Raw genomic sequence first — 24,519 nt, 5'->3', positions numbered from 1 at the left:
GGAGGGATCTGGACAGGCTGGAGTGATGGGCTGAGACCAGTTCTGTGAGGTTCAACAAGTGCCAGGTCCTGCCCTTGGGTCACAACAACCTCAGGTGGAGCTACAGGCTGGGGGAAGGTGTCTGGAAAGGCCAGGAGGAAAAGGAGCTGGGGGTGCTGGTCAGCAGCAGCTGGACATGATCCAGGTGTGCCCAGGGGGCCAGGGAGGCCAATGGCACCTGGCCTGGATCAGCAATAGTGTGGCAGCAGGACCAGGGCAGGGATTGTCCCCTGTGCTCGGCACTGGTGAGGCCACACCTCAAATCCTGTGTCCAGTTTTGGGCCTCTCACCGCAGGAAAGGCACTGAGGGGCTGGAGTGAGTGCAGAGCAGGGCAGCAGAGCTGGGGAAGGGTCTGGAGCACAGGTCTGATGAGGAGCAGCTGAGGGAGCTGGGGGTGTTTGGCCTGGAGAAAAGGAGGCTCAGAAGGGGACCTTACCACTCCATAACTGCCTGACAGGAGACTGTAGCCAGGTGGGGGTCAATCTCTTCTCCTAGGTAACAAGTGATAAAACAAGAGCCTTCACAGCTTGTCAAATATTGGAACAGGCTGCCAGGAGAAGTGGTGGAGTCACCATCCCTGGAGGTACTTAAAAGACGTATAGATGTGGCACTTATGGACATGGATTAGTGATGGACTTGGCAGTGATGGGTTAACAGTTGGACCTGATAATCTAAGAGGTCTTTTCCAATTTAAATGATTTTATGATTCTGTAACAGGAATGTAAATGAAAAACTCTGGTAGTGTTTGTAAGAAATCCTACTTGAGACTTAAAATGCTGTATCTTAACATCAGGCATCTGCCTTTGCTTAGGATGTCACCACAGCCGTGTTTTTTTCCTGATCACTTTACCATTTCGCACTTTTGCATTTTACACTTGGCATTTACTGCACAGATTACACTGAACTGGATTTTCTGTGTAGTGTTATTTCAAGAAAACTTATACTAAGAACTTTTGAGGTCACATGAACTATATTTGTAAAACTTCCTGCTCTTCATTTCTTAGTGATTTAGACATGAGCTGCATTGAGCTGAAACAAAGTGTACGCCTGAACTAAGCCGTGTTGCTTTCATGACCCTTCTTTGTTTTCCTTTGAGCATTAGAAGTTTAGCGTATTTTTCATTGCCTTCAATTCTAGTCATGGAAAGCTAACTCTGAGTTTTTCTTTCACTTTTTGCAAAACAGGAATCTGGAGCTTTGACAGGTGTACCAATTTCTGGGGTAAGTCCTACTTCAACGTAGCTTTTGGCATGACAGCCTAGAACTGCATGAACGTATCTTCACAGGAAAAAGCCTTAAAGGATGAGTGAATCCTGCTGTGAATTAAGTTTTTAGTTTTTTTCTTCCGGTTGAACAGGAAGTAAACTTTTGTAGATGAATCGCTGTTTGGGTTGATCCATTATTATTAAGGTCTGGCTGTGGAAATACAAGTGAGAGTTTTAGCTGGAAACTTGGTATCTCTAAGTAAATGACTAACATTACAAAATGGAAGCAAGCTCTGCTTCATATATATAAAAAAAGTATATACATAATCCAGCAATGCTGAGCAAATTCTCAGTTTTTTCCAATAACATGTAAAGATAGTAAATTTTAGTTTTTATTTCTATAAATTGCTCACCATAAGTAGCCCAACACATCTCATTTGCAGCTCTTACAGGGAAGAGTAATAAAAAGCATAGCTTTCCTCTAGGTTTTTCCTTGCTTTCAATTATCCATGTGCTACTAATAGATTAGAGTTATAGACACATATGAAATTCATGTGAGGACATTTGCTAAAGGAAAAAAATCTTTCACTTTCAGTGCTTGGGAGACCAGCATGCTGCTCTTGTTGGGCAAATGTGCTTTCAAGATGGACAAGCAAAAAACACGTAAGTTATTAGGAAAGTAATAAGATAAACACCCTGCTCTGTTTTGAATTTAGCATTATGTTCTCTTTCAAGCAACTGCCAAACTCTTTTATAATTAACCTTTAATTACAGATCTACCTTTTGAGTGTGTTGACCCACAAAGTAAACCATGTCCTGACTCTTACATAGTAAAGATATTAAAGTTACATGGCTTGTGAGGTATATTTTGTAATACAGCCATTGTGAGGAAAATCTCTATGTGACAGTGGGGTTTTCATTTTAACATTCTTCAAAACACAGATTAAAACATTTGCAGTGTCATTTAAATGGTGACCTAAGGTTAAGCAAATACAGTACGGTGAGTTAGATTGCATAGACTTGAATGACACAGCTTTGCTAGATGGGAAAGGTCCATTTCAATTGCAGTGCTTAGTTTTGCTTTTATGTCTCACTCAGAGTGGAGAATTTTATGTTTGCTTTTTCCTGTTTCTCAGCCTCTTAGTGTCCTTTGTTTAAAATAGCTGATCAGTTAAATCAGGCAACTGGTATAATAAAAAAATCATGGGAGGAGAAGCTGTCTGCTGAAATGACTTACTGTTCCATGTACAGCCAGGTGCTTAACTAAGCATGTAGGGACATACACACTCAAGTATGGGAGATTCACAGGTATGGTTACATATTAGTCTATCTTGTTTTAATTCATTTCTGTTATTGCTTTACTATTTCTGTTTCCAAATATAACTGAAGGCTATCTCAGGACTGGTTTAAGGTATTAGTTTTGAGGGATTTAAAAAGGTAAGGAATATTTTTCTCAAAAATTACTTCTTAGAGTAAATTGGAGTGGTTTATAATATTTTTGTACTCCTTATATTAAACTGTGTTCCTGTAGAAGTGTGTATGCACGCACATAGATGATTTGGTCTTCAAATGAGAAACATGCCATTTTTAGAAATTTTTGAATGGGATATGTCTAAAGAAAACCCTCTTTGTGAAAGGAACAAAGTTTCTTAAAATTTCCCATTTAATATTGTGAAATATTTATTTTATAAAGTTGATCTCATAATCAGCTTAAATTGAAGTAGGTAAACACTGTCACCAAAGAGGAATTTATACTTAGTTTTCAGCCATATCTCTCCTTGATTAAGTGTTAGACAAAAAAGAGAGAGAGAGAAAGACATGTGACTAGATTTTTCAGGCTGCATTCAGATCAACTTTTTGAGGATAGTTGTATCATCAGTTAATGGTGGCAAAACCTTCAAGGGTCAAAAAGTGGTGTCCTGACTCTTCACGGGGGACTCATGGATTGCAGTAACAGGTTATTCTTTAAACATTGTGGTTTTAACTTTGCTTTGTTTTCATGCTAGGTACGGAACAGGTTGTTTCTTGCTGTGCAACACAGGTCAGAAGGTCAGTTGCATTTTTGAGTTGTTTGCTTTTTTGTTTTTCACAATCTATTTAACTTCTGAAACACAACTCTATGTTAGCCATTCTTGGACTTATTAACAACAATTATATTGCCAGCCAAAGGGAAAAGCACGTACTGAAATCTGAAAGAATAAAAGTAGTAATTCTTTTTAAGGTGTTTCTGTAAGATTCCATTTCCTATCTCCTTAAGTTTCCAAACAGAACTTTTCTTAACAAGTTTCATGCTCTTCCCTTGTATGTTTCTTGTCACCCAGACAGGATTAAGTGTTATATTATTTTACCATATGCCTTTTTCCTTGTCTTGGCTGTTTTATTTCTTCTCTTCATTTTCTGTCATCATTTCTTTGTAGTTGGAGTTGAATAAATAGCACAAAACTTCTGTGGCTTCCTTCTCATTTACATCTCCCCCTAAAGACCCCCAATTCTTTTCTATAAGGAAGATGGAAAGATCTGCAGCAGCTTGTAGAAACAAGAATTAGCACCAGCAATCTGAGTACTCTATCTTAGGTGTTTATTTAGAGTCACTGATAATTTACTTTGTTTAAACTTTGCATATTTCATTTGAAAGTTTGGTCCCTTGTTTATTATAATTTGAATGTTTTTATTTAAGTATTTTCTGCCTCTGTTCATGCTTTACCTTTTCTTTTCCCTTTCCCCATTTAGTGTGTGTTTTCTGAGCACGGTCTTTTAACCACACTAGCTTACAAAATGGGCAAAGACAAACCTGCTTTTTATGCACTGGAGGTAAGTTCAGTACTTTCTTCCTTTTTGTAATGATGTATGTTCTTATTTACTTCTGTTATCTGGTACTTTTATGGTGTCTTCAGCTGTGCAGAAATGAAACTAGCTCTGTGTTATGCTTGTGTGCCTGAAGGCTTCTGTGTGGTTTTGGTTATTCCTGTCTCAAATCTTTATCATGAAATCTAATAAAAAATATTTCTTCATTGCATCATTTATACTTTTAGAGCTAGATGGCTACAACATTTTTTCTGTTACTCAGTCTCTCAAATCTTTAATAAGTACTATAAATAAAAAGCCATACATTTTGTAATACTAAGTAAGGTTTAAAAAAAGAAGGAGAAAGTACTCATGTTTCAGTTATTACCTCGTAATAAAGTCATAGCTAATTTTTTTATTTTGTTCTAATGGATTTTACTTCTAACTTCTAAAAATGTGAATCAAATTTCTGGGAAAAAATCCTCTAATCATTTAGCTTTTTTACCTCTTTCATTTAGATGCCTACTTACAGAATTTAGTTTCTCAATTCTCCAAACAAGCCTAAGGGTATCCAAATTATATAGAAAATTTAGCTTAAACTTTGGAGTTCATTGTTCTAAAGCTCTACTTCTGAAACACAGATCAACTGAGCACCTATTTGGCACCAACAAAATTATAATTCTTCCATCTGTGCTGCTTAATGTGCTAAGTATTGAAATATAATAATTATTCTCAAATTACATGCACTGAATGCTGATACTGAGCTTTTGTAGACAGACTGTGTTTTCCATGTGAAAGACATCACAGGATTTTCTTCACTCTGAGAATAGTTTGTGGCTTTATTAGGATGTGGGAGGCTGAGTTTATTTCCTTTTTCTTCCCTGAGGAAAGTGAATCTTGCATTTGCCATGACCTGGCAAACTCTGAGATTTTTGTTTTGTGTGGGTGTGTGAGAGGCTTGTTTTATTTTTAACCCTTGTTCTTAAAGCAAGAACTGAAACTGTCTTGAGAGTGATTTGAATTCCTGCATGCTGAAACACCTGCACTTTGCTTCTTCTTCACCTCCAAGTCTTTAATGATATTATCTGAAAACATGGCTTCAACAGAAGCCATTAAGTGTGCTTTGTCCTATATCCATTCTAGAATCATCTACAGTCTGCTGGTTGAGACACTGCAGAGAGACAGAAAATGTGGATTCAGCCTTTTGCTTTAATCAAACTGGTATCTTGTAATAGCCAGCTGCTTAGAAAACACCTCTGCCCCTTCTAGCAGTGGCTTGGAATGAAAATATAAAGCTGCTACTGTTTTACTTGAAATTAGTCTACTGGACTTGGCTTTGGGGTTAGATGGGAGCCATGCCATCCATCTGTGATGTGGTGAAGCCATTCAGGGCCATTTGCTGAGGCAACAGAACAATTTTGCTGGCAAATGCACAAGTGCCTAAATTTTCTGTCTTTCTGGATGTTTGTATTTAGACTAGACATAATTGGTCTTGTTTTTTTAAATCAAAACATAAAAATACTGATGTGTCAGGAAAAGAAGTCTGAGGCTACTGAACCTCATAACTATATATTCAGAAGACATAAATTAGAAAGACAAGAAGACTCCTTAGGAAATGTCACTGTAACTTCCCCGCATGGAAAAAAGCATACAATACGCACCTTTTCTACGTGGGTCTGTGTAACAGGCTGCCCTTTTTACGTGGCAGTTTCCAGATGCCAAGAAACTGTGGTTTGGTTGTGAGCTGTGACTGTGAGCCTGCAGGTGGAGGCCACAGCCACCTCTCCTCCCCAGGCTTTTTAAAAGCAGCACAGAGCTGCCAGGTGCTGTCTCCTAAAGGAGTGGCTTTGTTTCCTTCAGGGATCTGTTGCAATAGCTGGGGCTGTCGTTCGCTGGCTGAGGGACAATCTGGGTATTGCTAACTCTTCCCTGGAAGTTGGTGAGTATGGAGCTGTACAGTTTTTTTAAGTTTTCCAATGTCATGATGTCTCTATCAGTGAATGAAAGCTCAAAATATTTAAGTAAAAAGCTGGAAGGTGCATATATTTTGCTGTGTTTAAACACAACAAAAATTTACTTTGCATCCATGAGCTCATTGTTGTTGATACATGTATTTCATAGAGCCTATCAACACAGTCTTGGAAAGGCTTTGTCAGCTTTGTTCTGTTGCAATCTGTACTTTTTAGTAGTTTCCCTGGTAAGCAGATATTCAGGAAGATACTATACTTACAGAGCATCTCCTGGTTTTATGCAGTGTTGAAGTTTCCAGAGCCAAGAGTATTTAAGCCTGTATTACAGAAACCAGCCTATTTTGATCCTAAACTTACATATTCTTGTCATAAACATGAGAACCTGAGGCCCTGCAAGTGTATGTAATATTCATGTAGTAGGTTTCATATCCATTGAGTTAGGGATCTCAGTTTGCAAAGTTGCCTCTTAAAGAGATGTGGAGGAGGGTAATCTGTTTCAGCTGAGAATGCAGTAATCCTTTAGCTTTTGTGTAGCTGATGTTTTCTAATTCAGATGAACTGAAACAAACTAGATTTTAAGAAAAAAACTAGGAACATATCAAAATCTGGAAAATAAAAAATGTCAGAGGCATGCAAAGGCAAAAAATTGAAAGTGACTGATTAAATGAGATTTAGGATTGAAATAAATTAACTACATATTTTTAATAAATTGATATCTTATTCAAAGGTAGAAAAATTTAGAATTAAAATTTAATATAAAACTTCAAAGAGTCAGCAAAAACTTAGAGCATCAGTCTGTTTTTCTGAAAGAAAGCTGTGAAGATCATACAGAAGAATATAAACTAAATTAGCCATAAACTAAATCACATAATTAGCCATTTGTTGAGACTACAGTACCTCTTCACAAGTTTGTCAAGACCTTTGGGAGGTTTAAGTTTCAGGACCTTTAACTTTGTCAGTGTTGTTAAAGTCAGTAGGGATTCCATCATCTCTTCCTGTTTCACTGATCTTGTCTTTCCTTCTGCCTTCACTCCATTTTTTCAAGTGGAGTCTGTATGAAAGAATCAATTTAGAAGGACTTCTTGGAGATGTTTTACTATTTCTTTCCTATACTGCTGTGTTTCTCTGATCAATGCAAACAAAAGAAATTTGCAAAAGCAGAAGGAAAATGCTCCTTTCTTGTTATAGGAAAGAGCTGTTCATTAGCAATATCTCTTTTGTCATTATAAATGTCTTTATTTTTTTAATTACAAATATTTTGGTATTGAGGAGTTCATATATCCACAGTTATTTTTCTCATATCAAGAAATTTCAGATTTCCTTCTAGCTGGCTTTGTGATTAAATACATAAGCTGACAATTTGGAGCTCTAAATCCATTTGAAATTAATGGGAATTTAGTTCTTAACTCCCTTTGGTCTTGATCCATTTTCACTTGCTTGCCTTGACTTAAATGCAAGTGTGACCTTTTGGACTGCTTTGAAGGTTGCATTCTTTATCCACATGATAGATAACATTTGAAAACCTCACAAAATCTAGGTCAGAATATTGAGTACACAGTTGTGGGTTTCAGTTTTGATTTTTCATTTTGCATTTCCCACAACTCCTTATGCTCCATCTTCTGTTTATATTGTTGCAAAAGGAAAACTGGCTAGCAAGGCACAGAGTGCCAGCATTAGTTTTCTAGTTGTATACATGGCTGGATTAAATTTGTAGCTACCCAAGATATCCTGAATATTTTTCTTGATTAAATGATAACACTTTCAGTGATGTATTTAAGTGTTGGTATAGTTGTGAAAAGCTGAGTTAGTGTTTTGTGTGTGCTTTAGAACAACTGGCTGCAGAGGTGGGAACTTCCTATGGCTGCTACTTTGTGCCAGCATTTTCAGGACTGTATGCACCATACTGGGAACCCAGTGCAAGGGGGTAAGGATCTGACTGAACACTGCACTTGCAGGGGGATTTAATAATTTTACAAATATTCCTTCCAGGTATGTGAAATTTTCCTTTTTGTTGCCTTGATGTGTTGGGATACATCATTCTCTGTGGTATTTTTGTGAGCTAATGTGTTTCTGTTCTGTATTTAACCTGATCAAAACAGCAACTGCTACTGGGAGGAAAGGAAGGATTAGCTAGCCCAGCTATCGATCCTCCTCTCCTTGACCCCCTCCTCAAAAAAAAAAAAAAAAAAAAAAAAAAAACAACAAAAGAACCAAAACCAGTGTGGGGCAGGGAAAAAAATTTCAGGTTTTGAAAGGGTTTTTATCTCACTACAGTAAAAGAAGAGGTCTGCATTCCTGTGAACTGTCAGGCAACAAAAGTAGTAAAGAAAGAACTTTGTGCTGATTAGTATTTTGAGTTCAGTTTCAGGCCATGTAATTCCTTCCCACTTGGCCTCCTTCCCCTTGTATACTGTGTTCTTTCCAGTCTATTGAAAATTCCTTTCTCCTCCTTTTTCTACAGCCCCTTTCCTGGTAGTTCAGCCTCAACCACCTGTGATATTTCAAACAATAGGTTTTCATTTGTCTTTTATGCTGTTGTGAGCTTGCCTACTGTTGTTGGAATCACAACATGCCATAGCAGTCATGGAAGCATAACAAATATAATTAAAAAGTAACTTTCCTAGACTGGGAAAAGAAGTGTTAAAGGCTAGCTTGTTCCCAAGGTTCTAGGTAGTTCCATCTTTAGAATTCAGATGCTTCTTATATGTATCTTTTTCTTTAAGGAAAAAGAAAAATCTCTGAATTAGATGTTTTTACAGTTTTTCATATCAGAATACTTAACTTTTAATGGTTAAAAACTGATCTTTGGAATGGTAACAATAAAAAATGTCCTTTAATATCTTTGAACTTGCATGTATCCAGCAGTATTTCTGTGTAGTACTGTGCTGTTCCTCAGCTGTTGAAATAGAGTAAAAGATGATTATTTGCTCTGCTCTTCAGAGTATATTGGCAGAATTCGTGGTTAGGTGTATCATAATTCCCATACCCAAAAATCTCTTTGAAAGTTCAGAAGCAACGAATTATCAGACTGGATCTGAAAACAATTTCAAACATTTAGAGAACAGCAATGAGCCATATAGACTTTTCCTTAAGAACTGAAAACATTAGAGAATTCTTTAAGATTTTATTGATAAATTCTATTATTTTTTAAAGAGAAATCAACCTCAATCAAGCCTTTTTTTTTCTTAAAGAGAGACTAGAATTTGTGGGGCCATTTGTGTGTGTGTATGGATGATTTATGACAACTGTATTGATTGGACTATTGAAAACACTTTGTCAGGAAAATTAGTTTAGATTTTAAAATCCAAGCTTTTTAATATTAAAAAAGTAGTCCTCATACAATAGAACTGAATGAGATTTGAAGAGGACCTAGGTGTGAAGTATAGGTTTATGTCTGATAAAGAAGAGTGTCCTAATTGGGTTTTTTCTCTCTTCAACAGTATCATCTGTGGCCTTACTCAGTTTACAAATAAAAACCACATTGCCTTCGCTGCACTAGAAGCAGTCTGCTTTCAAACACGAGAGGTAAAGACAAATTGGGTCCTAAATTCATTGTAAATTAGTGTGATAACAGGAACTGTAGCTCTTCAGGAAAAGAGGAGATTTAAAAAATTTAATGAAGATTAGTCATATGCTTTATATTGTACTTGGATGCTATTGTTGTCTTTACTTGTTGCTAATGTTGAAAAATTGCTCCTTTGGACTTAGCTAAAATTGTGTGCCACATTTTTTTGGAGTGGTAATGCTGCTTTTTACCAGCATGTAAAATAAGGTGAACATATTTTTGAATATTTTGAGGGGCAAAACACAGACTGTTTAGAATGGCAGGGCCAGTGACATAGCTACAAAGCTTCATTGGTGTAGGAAACTAAACTTTATGGTCTGCTGTGACAGAGATGGCTTATGTCACTTTTGGTACACAAGAACAAAAAGGAGTTAAGGCAAGACAGCAGCAAACATACCAAGGGAAAGCTGGCTTCACTTCCTGCCTGTACCATCCTTCACCGCCTCAGCTGGCATTCAGTAACAGCCAACCAAAATTCTCACAGAGGAAATTTATCCTCCAGCCAGATTAAAGAGGTTGATATCAGTATGAGCATTGAATCCTTATATCACCAGTGTTTGCAGTCCCTGGGTTCTGTGCAAATACAGGAGGAAATGAAATCCCTAGACCTTGCAGGATAACAGTCAAGCCTTAATTTGATTACCTGAATTAAACTGGTGGTATTTAAACATAATGATTTTTAAAATAGCATCCTGCTCTAACCATGTAAGATGAGGGAAGCAGTGTGCTGTTTCTGTAGTGATATAGAATAAATTGCTTATTGGAAAAGACTGACAGAGATTTCACTCAGGCTTCTGCTTTTGAAGCTGTGCTGACAGCCTCTGAGTCCTCAGATGGTTGTGAAGGAAATTGGAAGTAGCATTCTAATTTTCTAATTCTTGTACTAGAAGTCAGGGTAAAGTTACAGGCAACTGAACTGATTTGTTGTCTGCTCCTCTCTCCTTGTCCATCCTCCCATCCATTCCCTCTCATGTGACAACTCGGTGAACTTTCCAGCAGAAAATTATCCCTTTTTTTGCTAGGCTATTTTTCTGCTGGATTAATGACCTCAGCTGCCTCACAGAGGCATTCAGCAAATGTCAAAATGCAAGGCAGGGCATGTGGCTGGAAGTAGGATGGAGGGGGAAAAAGCTGTCAGACTGAGTGAGGGTGAAGTTCACCGTTTGAACAGACCTAACACTTCCCCATACTTCAGTCACTCTGATTTTATCACAATGACAGGAGTGCCTAATCAGGCACTGGACACTCTCAAATGAACAGATTAAATCCTAGCGACACCGGTAAAATATATTTATGTTTTTCTAAAGATACATCATTAGTTCTGCCTTGTCAAAAACAAATTTCTTTCAATTCCAGTGAAAAAGGAAGTCTTCAAGAAAACCCTTCATTGGAGGTCACCTTCACTGAAGTTCTTGCCTGTTTGTGACATTCACTCCTTCTGAGTACCTTGTTATCCAAAAAGCTTCTTCCTTATGCAGATAGATGACACTTGTTACATTTTTTTCTTCCAGAAGGAATTTTGGAAAAATAAGCAAATTTTCAGTTCTAAGAGCTGTACAATACTGTCATGAGGCAGAATCTGCATACTTGGATCCTTGTACACCTCTGTACAATAGGAATAGCAGCAGCATGACCATGATTTGTTTTGTTCCTTCATCCCTTCCTGGCTTCTAGCATTCTTTTTATTATTTTAATCTCCGCTGAGTGCATGCTGATCCAACATGCTCTTGCACAGCGGTAAACAAACCCAGAGCCTCCAATGGTGCTGAAGTTCTGAATGGTAAAAAAGGCAGATAATATCACCTTAGACAAATGTGAAGTGATGTATGTGAAAGAAATAAGTACTAGTTTAGTACTGCCAGCAAACTTCGTGCAAGAATCCTGTTTTCCAATTTATTTCTAGTGTATTGAATAGTGTGGGCCCATAGGCAAATGCAGCCACCATGCAAACTGTCCTTACTCTTTCTACCTTGTAATTTTTAACCTTTATTTATCCTGGGCAGTTCCTTATGTTCCTTTAAAGATTTTTCTGGTAAGGGACCTTGCTGGCTTACTTTCTGAAAACTGGGAAGATCTCCTGGATAGTTCATCTCCATGTAGTTTTCACTATCTTGCAAGCCTACAATTTTTTTGTTCTTTTCTAAGTAGCATGTTGGCTATTCCTGGTAAATATTGTATTACTGGGTACTTTGTGAGCTACAGAACAGGCAGAGTGCATCGTAGTTTTAGTCTTTTTTTGTGATCTGCGTTGCTTTGTCATTTAAAGCTGAGAAAAACACACCTCTTTTTTATTTAAATACACTGAAAGATTACAGAGAGAAAATCATACTGTACTTGTTAATGCCTAACTTGTGCACTAGCCTTATAAAAAAATGTAAATGAGACATTTAACTGACTGCTTTTACAAAACCCCACAGAAACCACTGTTCTGTATTTATTGGTGATTATGAGGCAGTGCCATGGTGTTACCAGTAACTATGGTTTGAGGCAAGTCTTAAGTTTTTAGGAAAGCTTCTAAAAACCATATTGAAAGGTATCAGTGAATTAAATACTCCAGCTTAGATAATTATCCTGTGCAAACCCTTCAACATTTTTTAGCTAGAGACTGTGCCCAAACGAAGGAAACATAATTTTATTAAAAATTGCACTAACAGTTTATTTTTGCTCTGTCTTGTTTGATATACAATTCTCAGTTTTCAACAACTAATTGAAAACATTTGAAGAGGCTGCTCTTTCAAAACATTTCAACATTCCTCAGTTCTTATTGAAGAGTCTTCCAGATTGCCAGTTCAAATGTTTTTATTCTTCAATTCTTTAATCCATAAAATTAGAGAAAATATCTAGACAAAGGATGATCTACTGAAGGACTCCATTTATTATTGCTGCTTCCTTTGTTAGCTTTGATAAATGTTCTCATCAACTTTTCTTAAAATTCCTCTCAGGCCACACAAGCAGCGCATAACATACATCCAGAGCACCTGAGGAGAGAGGTGTCCTACACTAGGATTTCTGTAATGAAGAGAATGCACGTGCTGTGTGTTAAACAAAACTGTGTTGTCATTATATCTGTTTTGCCTTTTAATACATAGGAGAGAGGATTGATCTACTTAACCCTCTTCAGCAAATGCTGTAGTATCAGTGTTTTATCCTCAGAGGGTATCAGAGCATTTCTGTGCAATTAAATTGTAACATATATTACTCTTATTTAAGATTCTAGATGCTATGAACAAGGACTGTGGGATTCCACTAAGTCAGTTACAAGTAGATGGAGGAATGACCAGTAACAAAATCCTCATGCAACTTCAATCAGACATTCTCTGTATTCCAGTAGGTAAGATGAATTTACAGCTCCTGCTTTCTTTTTAATGCTGAAAACATTAGTTTGTAATGGCTGTTGAGAGCAAATTGGGTAGCTTGCTTTGTGATTGTATCTTGATAGATATGTCAGTCTTTAGTTCTGATGTCATCAAGGGGACTTCCATTACAAATCATTATGGTCTTCCCTGTGTTTTGCTCCAGTAAAGCCATCAATGGCTGAAACAACAGCTTTAGGAGCAGCTATGGCAGCAGGAGCTGCAGAAGGTGTTGAAGTTTGGAGTCTGAATCCTGAAGATTTGACAGCAGTGACATGGGAACGATTTGAACCACAGATAAACCCAGAGGGTAAAACCTTTTTGTGTTATCTGAGTTGCAAACTTATTCTTTTTACAGATGTTGATAAGACTGGTTTTGGGTACTCTAATTTTGGCTTTAAAAAGCCTATATTAATTATTGCTTTTTATCTAGCTATCTTTCTCATCAGTTCTTAAGTGCTTGTAGAAGTGGAAAGTGTGCACTTGACATAATTAATCCCTGTGCAAGATAAATTTTTTTCATCTTTTCAATTATTTCTTTATTTTTGGTACATATTTTTGTCTTACCATTTTGATTATAATTAATTCTAAAATCCCTTACTTCAAGACAGCATTTGAAGTGTTTCTACGTAAACATCAATTGTTTAATTTTGTCCTGCTTGTAAATCTTCTTATTGGTGAACATGAAGAAAATTTCTTTAAATAACTTATAATAAATAAATAATAATAAAGAAAATTTCTTTAAATAAAATTATTTATTTCTTCTTACTATGCATAACTGTGGGGTTTGGGGTGGAGTGTTTTTGTATTCAGAAAAGGATTTTATATTACTTTCCCTGTGCAAACAAATGATACTGTGCAAAACTCATATTGCCAGATCTGGTTCTTAAATATTTGTGGTTGTATTCCTATGCATTGAGAGGCTTTTCTGTTTTCTGATTTCTTAATTTCAGAAAGTGAATATCGCTATGCCAGGTGGAAGAAAGCTGTGATGAAGTCTATGGGATGGGAGGCATCTGACAGTACAGATGGTAAACCAAAAATTAATGCAGGTCAAGTGTTATTAATTAGCCAGTTAACCTAGGGAGCTCATCTTGCTTTTGTTGACCTTTTCTGTTCATGCCATCTCTGGACTATTATAGTGATTTAAAGGTCATTACTTAAATCCGCTGTGGAAACAAAGCAGGAAAATCTGGGTCTTCCTCCCGAATAGCTGCAGGTTTTGCAGGATGGCACTGGTTTGCAAAAGAAAAAAATCTCACCTGCAAGACGAGATACAGCACAATGCTTAGAGCACAGGGACTTTGTAAACCTTCTTATACCATAACCTCATGCTGCAAAGGAGAAAAGTTCCATCCTGTGGTTTTGCTTGCTGTATCTGCCTTCATTATTTGCTGTGTAGGAAGGAGGGATTCATATCCATATTAAAATCTATTTGACCCATAGAGGGTAAGAGCAAGGAGTTATCATAAAGTAAAGAATTACACAGACCTATTGTTTACATACAGAAAGTATGAAAACACTTCTGAGGGACTGAACAAGAATTTTCTTCTGTAGTAGAGGGCTTTCTCATCTGTCATGTTTGAATTAATTAAGCCTGCAGTCTTCCTGTGATCTATAATTTGAATGTTTATTTTAGTACTATTTTGGGATAAATTTTTAGTCCTGAGTAATAATATAACATATAATTTATGGGCTTTATCAATTATATTTAATTTCCCTTTTATTGGAAAAACTATTAAAATGAAAAGTATTAAGTAAAGAATCCTCAAAATTTAAACTCCCTTCACAATCCATAATCCACAGTTGGAGCCCTCAAGCTGCATGTGGCCACTTCCTTCTTGAAAGCTAAAATATTCCTTTTGCCATCCTATATGTTGGTTTAAATATTTTACTTAACACTGTGGTTTACAAGCAATTCTGCCAAGGCTATTGGGAAGGGAAACAGGTGAATTAACATGAGCAATATGATTTCCTTCAGTATTGACCTTTATGATTTAGTACCCTTACATCTAACCTGATGCTTATCTTACTAGGATAAAAAATTCTGCCTTGCAGTAAATAAATCTAGATGGTTTTTCTTCAGTTTATGTGAAGAGATATGTTTATCAAAACTTAATTTAGTGATTTTTCTGGTCTAACACCTGGGGGGCAAATGTTATTTTCCTTAGTTCTTTGATACTTTAGGGCTAGGTTGGGATTGGAGTATACTAGAAATGGGCTGAACCTGGATTGTGCTGATAGTGAAATTTGGACTTGAACTCTTACAGAGAGAACCTATTTTTAATTATTATGGGGTTTATGCAAAATATTTTTTTAGTTCTTCTGCCAATGTCACTACATTTGTTACTTTTTGCTTTTCATATATATTTAACACATATGCTGCAATTTATATATATATTTCTCTTTTGATTTGCTTGACTGGAAACACCATCCCTGGATGCCATCAGGTGACAGTAGTATCTTCTCTAGTCTGCCTTTCAGTGTTTTTGTTATGAGTAGCATGCTAATGTTAATCGGAGCAAAGTACCTCTCAGGTTAGTTATTATTTGAATTAGATCGCTTTAAAAACTGTCTACACTATTTTAAGTTTTGGGGTTTTTTGTATTCCATCTGTCTGTTTCTAGCAAAAATGACTGATGCTTTTTGTTGTTCATGCACACAAACGTTTGAGGGTGTGAATCAGACATAGTGTGCCTAAGGCAGCCAAGGGAATGCCATCTCAGATCCATCCTCATGTGCCATTTAATTTGTACTTGTTGGATGCACATGAAACCTTGGACTCTGTCTGTCTGTACAGATTGCACAGTTTATAAAAGGGATACAGGTTGGAGCAGCCTAGCAGAGTTATGCATTGCCTGCTTTACAGTGTTCATGGCAGATAGAATAAGGTTACATCCTTTATCCTGCGTTTCTTCTTGCACTGTTCTTAATTATTTTGAGGACCTTGTTTAAATTAAGTGAAAACGATTTCTTCTGTCCCTGAAAGGCTTCATGCACCCATTTGATTTTTCTGGACCCCTTGAAACTATTGTATTGATAGAAATCTTCATCTACTGAATCTATAAAATGTTCTTCTTGTATTTTGCTCTTGATGGATAAGTTAATTAGTTTAGTCTAAAAAGAAGAGACCCTTAAAGGCTTAACTGTAAAACCAGGAAGGGACTGTGTGCATATGCAATGAAGATGCATCTTCAGCCTGCTAATGTGCAAGTTATTCTAAAAGAAATCTCTTAATGTAGATGACAGTTACTTATGCCAGAAGTAAGTATATATCTTCATAAAGATATTATTACAGGAAGAAAAGGAAGTTTGTTTGATGATGTCATTTATTCCTTATCTCAGAATTTCATTGCAGAGATACTGTTTTACAGTATAGGCATTGCTGCTGCTCAGTAAACTTGGGGATTGTTTAGTTTTCTTTTTTTATTTTGGTTTTGGAGGGATAAGCAAGGAAGTGTTAATTAAACAGGCAATTGAGGACTCTAGCATGTTCCTGTGGTGATGTGTTTGTATTTTGTTTCTACTCATTCAGCCTGATTTAACTATTCAATTTTCCTTGCATGGAAGAGATTGGTTGCAGCTTGTAGGAGAACTAAAATCAAGCTAAACAAGTGCTAGGCAAAAATCAAAATGAACAAATGGATTTTCAGTTATTTACTAACTCTGGAATGTATCTGTGAGTGAGAAATATCTATATTATGAAGAATAAAATAAAGCCAGCTGTGAATAAGTGGGTAAATTTTTAACAAGCTGAACAAAGTAATATGAATATAAATGAATATAAATTCCAGGTCAGGTGCTTCACCACATAGATGGTACTTAAAATAATATGGAAAATCAATGATAAATGAACAAATAAGCAACTTAGACCCTGCTCTGGTAAATATCCTTTTGCTTTTAAAAGGCTTTTTGACCAGGTGTTCCTTCTAATCCAGTGCAGAAATTCCATTTAATTAGTTTGTTACATTTTATATTTTAGTGAAACACTGTAACTCCAATGCAGTCGTCAGAGTAGTAGGTTTGAGGATTGAATTTAGGGAGGATTGAATTCATCCTTCATGTGCTGAAACAGCAGTAAGTCTCACATGGCAGCAGTGCTGATGTTGAACGTGTCTCTCTAGGGCAGGGCCATGATTTTACAGCTACTGAAATGTGAAGGAAAAATCTGCTGTGCCAGAATAGAGAACACTAGCATAGCAAAACCCCATTTACAGAACTGCTAAGCTGCCTTTTCATGTAGCACCTGATGACTGAACAATACTCTATTAATGATATAATATCATAATATCATCAAAATCATAATCTTGTACCTTATTTTATAATCTTAATTCTTTTCGGCTGGAGAGAAATGGATGGTATTTTTCACTATTGAAGCAAGGTGCATATAACAATTGGAGTCCTTATGCTAAGATTATTTTTAAGTTTTTCACACTTGTTTTGGAAGTGGACATCAGAGAGATTACAATGTATTCCATAGCTGTAGATTTTTGGGTTTGTGATTTTTGGGGGTTTTTTTTGGTTTTTTTTTCTTTTGTTTTTGCAGGGGTTGGGTAGGAGTTAACTGAAAATGATCCTATATTTTATTAGATTCAAATTTTAATAAATGTTTTTCTGGCATTTATTGCTTAAATTGGCATCTCTCAAGTGAGGTATAGTTGGGATTGGCTATATATGGGGTCTTAAGAGGCATCTGGGGTATAAAGTTGACTTTATTCTCACAAAAGGAGACATCAGAAGTGATCAGCAAAACTATATTGTCCCTGCTTAAATACCCTGTGGTTTTTTTTTTTTTTTTGTAAGATTCTGGTTTTTCTTTTTAGTTTCTTTTGCTGTGATTGTTACTGCCAAATTGCATACTAATTTATATATAGGGATCACTGTGCAATTCTGCAAGATAGTTGCAATAATATTTTCCAAATTTCTGAAAGTTGAACTCATATTTAGAAGAAAATAAGCTTAAATTACCTTCTTTCATTCCTTCTACTTGTTAAAAATTTACCCATCTTAGTAGCGTGCTCTCTGCTCCCCCTACTGTACACATCCCACACACTTAAGAGCTGGCTTATCTGGTGTCACAAGATAAATCTAATTTATAATTGCAGTAGTTGGAAACAAAAGTTGGTTTTACTGAATTCCTCTTATAGCTCAGTTGTGTTATAGAGTGTTACTAATGTTTTAAAATAAGTTCTGTATTCCTAATACACACATTTTTTATTTAAGGTGAATGAGGCTACTTCGTGGACTCACCGGAGGCAGCTGATTTTTTGTTTCGGTTTGTTTTGTTGTCTGAAGAGATTCCACCACCAACGTGATTATGCTGCTTTTGTGGTTAAATATATTCACGAATCCATCTGTCACCAGTCTCTGCATAACTTCCCTGTGGTGCACTGAAAATTCAGTCTTCAGCCCTTCATTACTCTGTTCCCTTACCCAAATCAGCTCCAACTGCACTGGAAGCCTTTGTGTGGATGATCTCACATCATCCTCTAAAATCTCACAAGCCCTAGCTTTGTCTGAGAAAGTGGTATGACAAAACCCTGCAGTCTCTGAGGTAATGATGGCAGATGTTTAGCTGTCCTTTTCAGGAGTTTGGTACTTCATGCAACATACTTCAGAAAGTTAATGATGCACTATGGAACCTTATTAACATCCTACAATTCTTCCAGCTGCTGTGAATTACTTTTCATATGCCAATGGTTGCCAAAGATGTTTTATTGTAGTTGCCACTGGTGTGAAACATCTTCCATGGTACAAACCTTTTGAACACTAGCCCAAGATGGATAACCATAGCACACATTGCCTCTGTTTTGGCCATGAGAAGTTTGCTGCTATGGTCCACAGAGTATTGCTGAAACACACAGTTGCAAGGTTAAAAAGTTGGGTTTGGTTCTGACACATGAAGTCACTTGGCCCATCGTAAGTATTTATGACACTAAATTCTGTAGCTGTACCTTTAAAGAGATAAGAGAAAATAGTGTTTTGGTTAAGGCCATGTTTCATCCTGTGGTTTTGGGCTAGCTTGGAAAGACAAGTTTGGTACAGCATGCTATTGACAGGACAGCTGCTTGATAACTCAGCAACTGATAACTTTTCAAACTACTCTGGACAGTGCACTTTCCTTGACCAATACTGCATATATCCTGTCATCCTGCTTAAGTGACTATTTGTTAAACTTTAGAAAGTTGAAGCTAACTTAGTTTTCATTGAAGAGGGTCCACTCCAAACTAAATATCAGTGCTTTAGTTCTTGATTTCATTTAGTATATCTCAGGGACCAAAATCTCCCTTTCTGTTTCCTTGTCCATAGTTTTAACTGCAAGTTGTTGCAAAATATGCTGGTACAATCCAAAACCCTGACTCAGTAGACTAAGTACTGGCACCTGAAATGGGCTACTGGAATTTACAGACAATGGTGACAGCTGAATCCCATCCACTTTGAAATCCTTTGTTTTCCACATGAAAGGAGTGAGGTAATAATCTTATCTTTGGCTTTCCTGTTTGTACCAACAGCATCCTAAATGCCAGCCTTATTGGTTAGGTCAAGGACAAGGTGTTCTTGTGTAGTTATGTTAGACCAGTATGGAATGGCAGCAAGGTTAAATGTGGGAACAACACAGAGAATTTCAAAGATGTGTTTAAATGCACTAGGAGTTAAAGGGAGGGGTTTTTTGTGTGCATTTGTTCTTAAAGATTTTTGTCTTTAACAAAGTTTTTCTTTGATTAGAGGCTTAGTTTTTAAAAGGATGTTATATGTCTGAAGCAATGAATTGCACAGAAGTTCAGGTCTGTACAATATAGTTAATATCAAATGCATATTAATTGCCTTTTTATTGTCAAGTGCAATGACTTTTGAAAATGTGACTTTTAACTTAGAAGATAGAGATGGAACACTTTTTTGTCCTGTGGTTGCATGTATAACTTCAGCAGAGAGAAGGGATTTTGTATACAAGTGAAAATATAACAGCATCCTTCAAATCCTGTCTCTCCTGTAAACACTCACATGTGAAGCGTGACAGCCAAAATTTCTGGTGTTTCCAGTTTGTATTGGAGAGGTGAAGAGTAAAAAAAGAATGTGATCCCATAGAAAAAATCTCATATTCCTTACCTTTACTCTGAGCTGTTTCTGATCCCACTGTACCCTGAGGAAGAGGAATGGAGCAGCTGTGGAGCACAGGGAGCAGGGGCAGCACACACCTCAACCTCTGGACTTCGGAATACAACCTCTGAGTCTTGCCAAAACCACTGAAGTGCTGGACCTGGGAACGAATAATGCTGAAGTGTGGCCTTTGCCTATGATAAATGTGGCAGGGCAAAGCTTGTACCTGACAAGTAGGAGAGGGAATTTTTGCTGCTTTTCTGACTTATCTTTTACTGGGAAACACAATTCCTATTAATTTTTCACTGAGTAAAAATCATTATTTTATTTTCAATTGCTGTTGCAAATGTTTTTTAAGAGTTTCACCACTGTTAACTTTCTACCAACATAGTTGAAATTTATTGTAAACTGTTTGTTGGCGGGGAGGGGACAAACTGTTAAAGTTAGCTTTTTCTGAAGCTGTGATTTATTTTTTTTTTTATGAATTACCAGTTTATAAATTCTTAATTGAGAAATGCATTAACTTGGTATTAAAGTACCATAAATTAATTGATGGAAGGTGTCAGTTTATTCTTGCACATCATCTTTCAGACACATTGTCACTAATATTAAAATATTTATATTAGTGACAATAATTATAAAAATAATATAAAACAAGAGGCACGAGTATACACTGATTTTATGTAAAGCAGCCACTCTGAGACATGCTTTAAGTTGCTCAAATATACAGGTGAAATACATGCAATTGTGCATTCTGCTCCAGTGATGCAAGGACTCAAGGACTGGATTAGAAATTACATTTCTTCAAGTCCCTCCTTGTTCAGGAAAAAGCAGGAAAACACAAGTAAAACAACAGAAAGGAACATGGTTGTAGTACAGGTTTGATGCAGAGGTGGGGTGGGGCCAATGCACCAAACAGGTTTTGGTCTTATGCCATGGTCTGGCAATTGCTACAGATTCAAAAGCCTTTGTGAGCTGTGGGGAGAAATGTTCATGAAATAGCAAACATTGCTGGGTGGTAGCTGGGAGCAAAAAATGCTTCTGTTATTTTACAAAAGGAGCATGGGGGATATCTGATGGGGTTTTAAAGTGTTCTTTAAGTGCATTTAGAGAGTGCACCTGCTGGATTCTTACTCTTCTTACTCTGTCTCTTTGTGGCTTCCAGCTGCCTTCTACACATCCAGTGCTCCATGATTATCCAAGGCTATGGCCTTCATCCATTGCCTTTACAAATCCTTAGTCTTTACAAATCTTTAGTCTCCTCTATGGAAATCAGTTGTGTGTGTCAGAAACAAAACACACACCAACACACACCCTGGAAACAAAAATTTGAGTTTCACATCAGCACACAAACACTTATCACTCAATATCAGGCTTCTCTCTCTGCCCATGAGACTCCAGTGTCTTCCTTTCACACAGCAGAATTGCAGCCTTGCCCTTAGCTGCCCTGCACAGGAGTGTACTCATATTTCATGACTCATCAAGCTGGACTACTGTGAGATTGCAATTTTATTAATTTAATTAGTTTCAGAAGCTTATAAATATTTTTTTCAACAAAAGCTAATACAATGTCTATTACTGGGACTCTGTGCAGTATAAGCAAGCTTCTTCATATCCATGTCAGCATCCAAGCTCTAATCTTTCCATCTAAAGAGCCCTATCAGCTCTTGGAATGCTGTGCCTTTATCAGCTGTAGCTGGGCCCACTATGATTGCTGCATGTACATGTATGGGTTTTTAATGCTATATATATTTTTTATATAAATTACTGGAATTTATGGAAGCAGTACTCATCAATCATGGAGATGAAGATGGGCAAATGAATGGCAGTCCTTTAAAGCTGGGAAGTGGCACAGGGGCACTGCTGGAATTATTTGTCCTGGGGGATCTCTGCAGGGTGGAGAAGTGGGCTGGCAGGGACCTTAGGGAGCTCTGCAAGGGGAAGTGCCAGGTCCTACCCCAGGAGGGGCAAACCCTGGGAAGCAGCTCTGCAGGACAGGCCCTGGGGGCTCCTGGTGGACACCAAGTTGAACCCTTGTTTCCAGCAACCAGACAAAGAAGGCAAAGAGCACCTCGGGCTGGGTCAGGCAGAGCACCAGCAGCAGGCAGGGGAGGGATCCTTCACTCAGCCCTGCTCAGACACAGCTGCTGCCCACAGAACCCGTGGGTGCCCCACCCCAGAAATGTTCAGTGCCATGTTGGATGGGGCTTTGAGCAACCTGGTCTAGTGGAAAATGTTCCTGGCCATGGCAGAGCAGCCAGAACTATGTCATCTTTAGGATCCCTTCCAGCCCAAAGCATTCCATGATTCTGTGGTACCTGGAATGCTGCATCCTGCTCTGGGACTGCCAGGATGAGATAGACACAGACATAACAGAGGGAGACCTGTGCCAGGCCACAGAGATGGATGACGTGTTAGAGCATTTGTCATGGGTGAGAAGTTGAGATGCCTGGGCATATTCAACTTGGAGAGAGCTCAGATATAAATTCCTGGCACAGGGACTGAAAGCCAGACCCTTCTCAGTGATGCCCAGTGATAGAACAAGAGATAAAGGACACAAGTGAGCACAGGAAATCTCATTCAAACAAAAGAAAACAATGTTTTACTCTGAGGATGGTCACACAAGGGAGCAGGTTGCTCAGAAAGGTAGGATCTCATCCAAGATATGCAAAACCTGATGGGACACAGCCCTGATCTCTCTGAGCCTGCTCTGAGCAGAGGGTTGGCCCAGACAGAGGTGCCCTCCTGCCTTGGTCCCTCTGTGGGGCTGGTTAGATCAGCCACAGCTGAACCCCAGCACAGGCTGGAGCCTTGAGCCAGCTCAGAACAAAGGCTAGGGGAAAGTCCATGCTGGTTTATTTGGACAAAACCAGTTCAGTTTGTATGAACCAGCTGTCACCCACTGTTGTATTTCAACATTCTTCAGCTGGCAGTGTCACTGTGTTACCCTGTGTATGTATTTGCTTTGGAAGAGTCAGCCCAACTGCGTGGGCTGCTTATCTTGCTTGGTTTACTCCTGAGAGACATTCTCTTCAGCAGTTGCAGTGGGAGTTTAATTAAAATTACTCTTTTTCAGATTTCTGCTTGCTTTAATCTAACACCCTATTTTTCATAGGGAATTACACCACTAGGTGGTTCAAAGGAGCCTAGAAGGCAAGCATGGGATAATGTGTTTCCAAAGACATCACAGTTAAATTGCTGTTAGCAAAACCTAAAAGGATGGGTTCTTTAATTTTTTGTAACAGGAAGACATCAGTATGGGAGTAATAATTTTTTTTCTGTAGTGTTTTTTTCCTTCAGATCTATGGGCTGCTGCTCCAGGGAGTTCCTTCTCTGACTATCCTTCAAAGTACATCCACTTCAGCTGGAGGGATCCGCACAGTTCCTTTTCAGTTCTTCAGGACCATGCTGAGAACTGAGGCTCCAGCAGCTCCAGCTTCCTGATCTCCCGACACACTCCCTAGGTCTTGTGCAACTAGAAAACAGACAGGATGGCTCTGGCCATCAGTTGTCACTATCTAGAACAAGCATTTTCCCTCCCACCACTACAGCCAGTTGCAGTTGTATTCTGTTTGTTTTGGCAAGAGGATGAGTTAATGTGCTCAACAGCCCCCACAGTTCCTTTGATACTCATAAACACCTTCAGGAGTAGGGGCTATGTCGCTTCAGCTATTTATTTTTGCTAAGCTTTCAGTGCTATCCCTCCTTCTTGCATAGGTTGTCTTGCAGGTGGAGCCACTGCTAAAAATGTTGCCACAGAGCTTATTGTTTGATACAGATTCATGAACTCATTAGCTTTCATGAGCACAGAAATCCCTTTGTTATTACTTCTCACTCTGGAACACCAGGAGTCAGTTGAGAGGGTACATAACACAAATATTAATATCCTTCCCTGCATGATGTTTCAGTATTAAAATACTTTCTTCCGCAAACACTAAAGTCGGGTGCTGCTTCAGTATGAAGGAAGGTTACTTGAAAAACTGTGTAAACTGCTTCAAACTCTATCAGCTTATAACTAGACTCTAACTTCAAGTCTTCTGTGGACAGCATTTTTGGGAAAGGAATGTACCACTGCAGCTTGTCAACCTTGATTTCTCAAGGGCAATTGATTCTTCTGTTGTACAATTCTGAAGAACTGACTCTTCAGCAGAAGAAAGTGCTTCAGCAAAATGAAATGCTTTTAGAGATCTCACAGTAGAGATACTGGAGGCATCAGGTATTTTCCATTTTTGGGAGGTTTTTAAGGAAAAAGAAGAAAAGGGGAGAATCAAGAATCATGTCACTGTGAAAATACAAGACCGTAACTATAATTTTGTTCTCAGCTAAACTTCAAGACATGTGTTTTTAAGTCCCCCCACGAGGAAATAGGTATGTATCAACAACACAAGCTGGTTTTATGCGGACTCTAGTCCTCTAAAAGGTGCAGACCACTTCAAGTGCAGCATGGTGCCTCTATCCTGTGACTCTAATGCATAAACCTTAAAGAAAACAAATTACACCTTGTC

The 24,519-nt window shown here is 37.8% G+C and overlaps 1 protein-coding gene across 6 annotated transcripts in view; it reads left to right on the top strand.

The window, feature by feature from the left end:
* Positions 1-20,567, top strand: part of GK (glycerol kinase) — a 33,111-nt gene extending 12,544 nt beyond the window's left edge. For 3 of the 6 annotated variants that reach the window (XM_054291286.1, XM_054291285.1, XM_054291287.1), the window contains 12 exons: positions 1,225-1,260; positions 1,840-1,907; positions 3,251-3,293; positions 3,975-4,055; positions 5,889-5,967; positions 7,826-7,922; positions 9,439-9,523; positions 12,774-12,894; positions 13,083-13,226; positions 13,870-13,947; positions 15,367-15,453; positions 18,140-20,567. In XM_054291286.1, the coding sequence (XP_054147261.1) occupies positions 1,225-1,260; positions 1,840-1,907; positions 3,251-3,293; positions 3,975-4,055; positions 5,889-5,967; positions 7,826-7,922; positions 9,439-9,523; positions 12,774-12,894; positions 13,083-13,226; positions 13,870-13,947; positions 15,367-15,453; positions 18,140-18,147 (927 nt within the window). In that variant the 3' untranslated portion in view covers positions 18,148-20,567. Of the gene's footprint in view, positions 1-1,224; positions 1,261-1,839; positions 1,908-3,250; positions 3,294-3,974; positions 4,056-5,888; positions 5,968-7,825; positions 7,923-9,438; positions 9,524-12,773; positions 12,895-13,082; positions 13,227-13,869; positions 15,454-18,139 lie in introns of all 6 variants that reach the window. The other 3 variants (XR_008484028.1, XR_008484027.1, XM_054291288.1) reach the window with 2 other exon arrangements.
* Positions 20,568-24,519: the final 3,952 nt, after the last annotated feature.

Source organism: Melozone crissalis, unplaced genomic scaffold (assembly GCF_028551555.1).
Source record: "Melozone crissalis strain CALT ecotype California unplaced genomic scaffold, PUWL_Pcris_2 ptg000090l_1, whole genome shotgun sequence".
In the NCBI taxonomy this organism is placed as follows: domain Eukaryota; kingdom Metazoa; phylum Chordata; class Aves; order Passeriformes; family Passerellidae; genus Melozone; species Melozone crissalis.
Note: the sequence above shows the minus strand (reverse complement) of the source record. Positions and strands in the feature narration are given on the sequence as shown.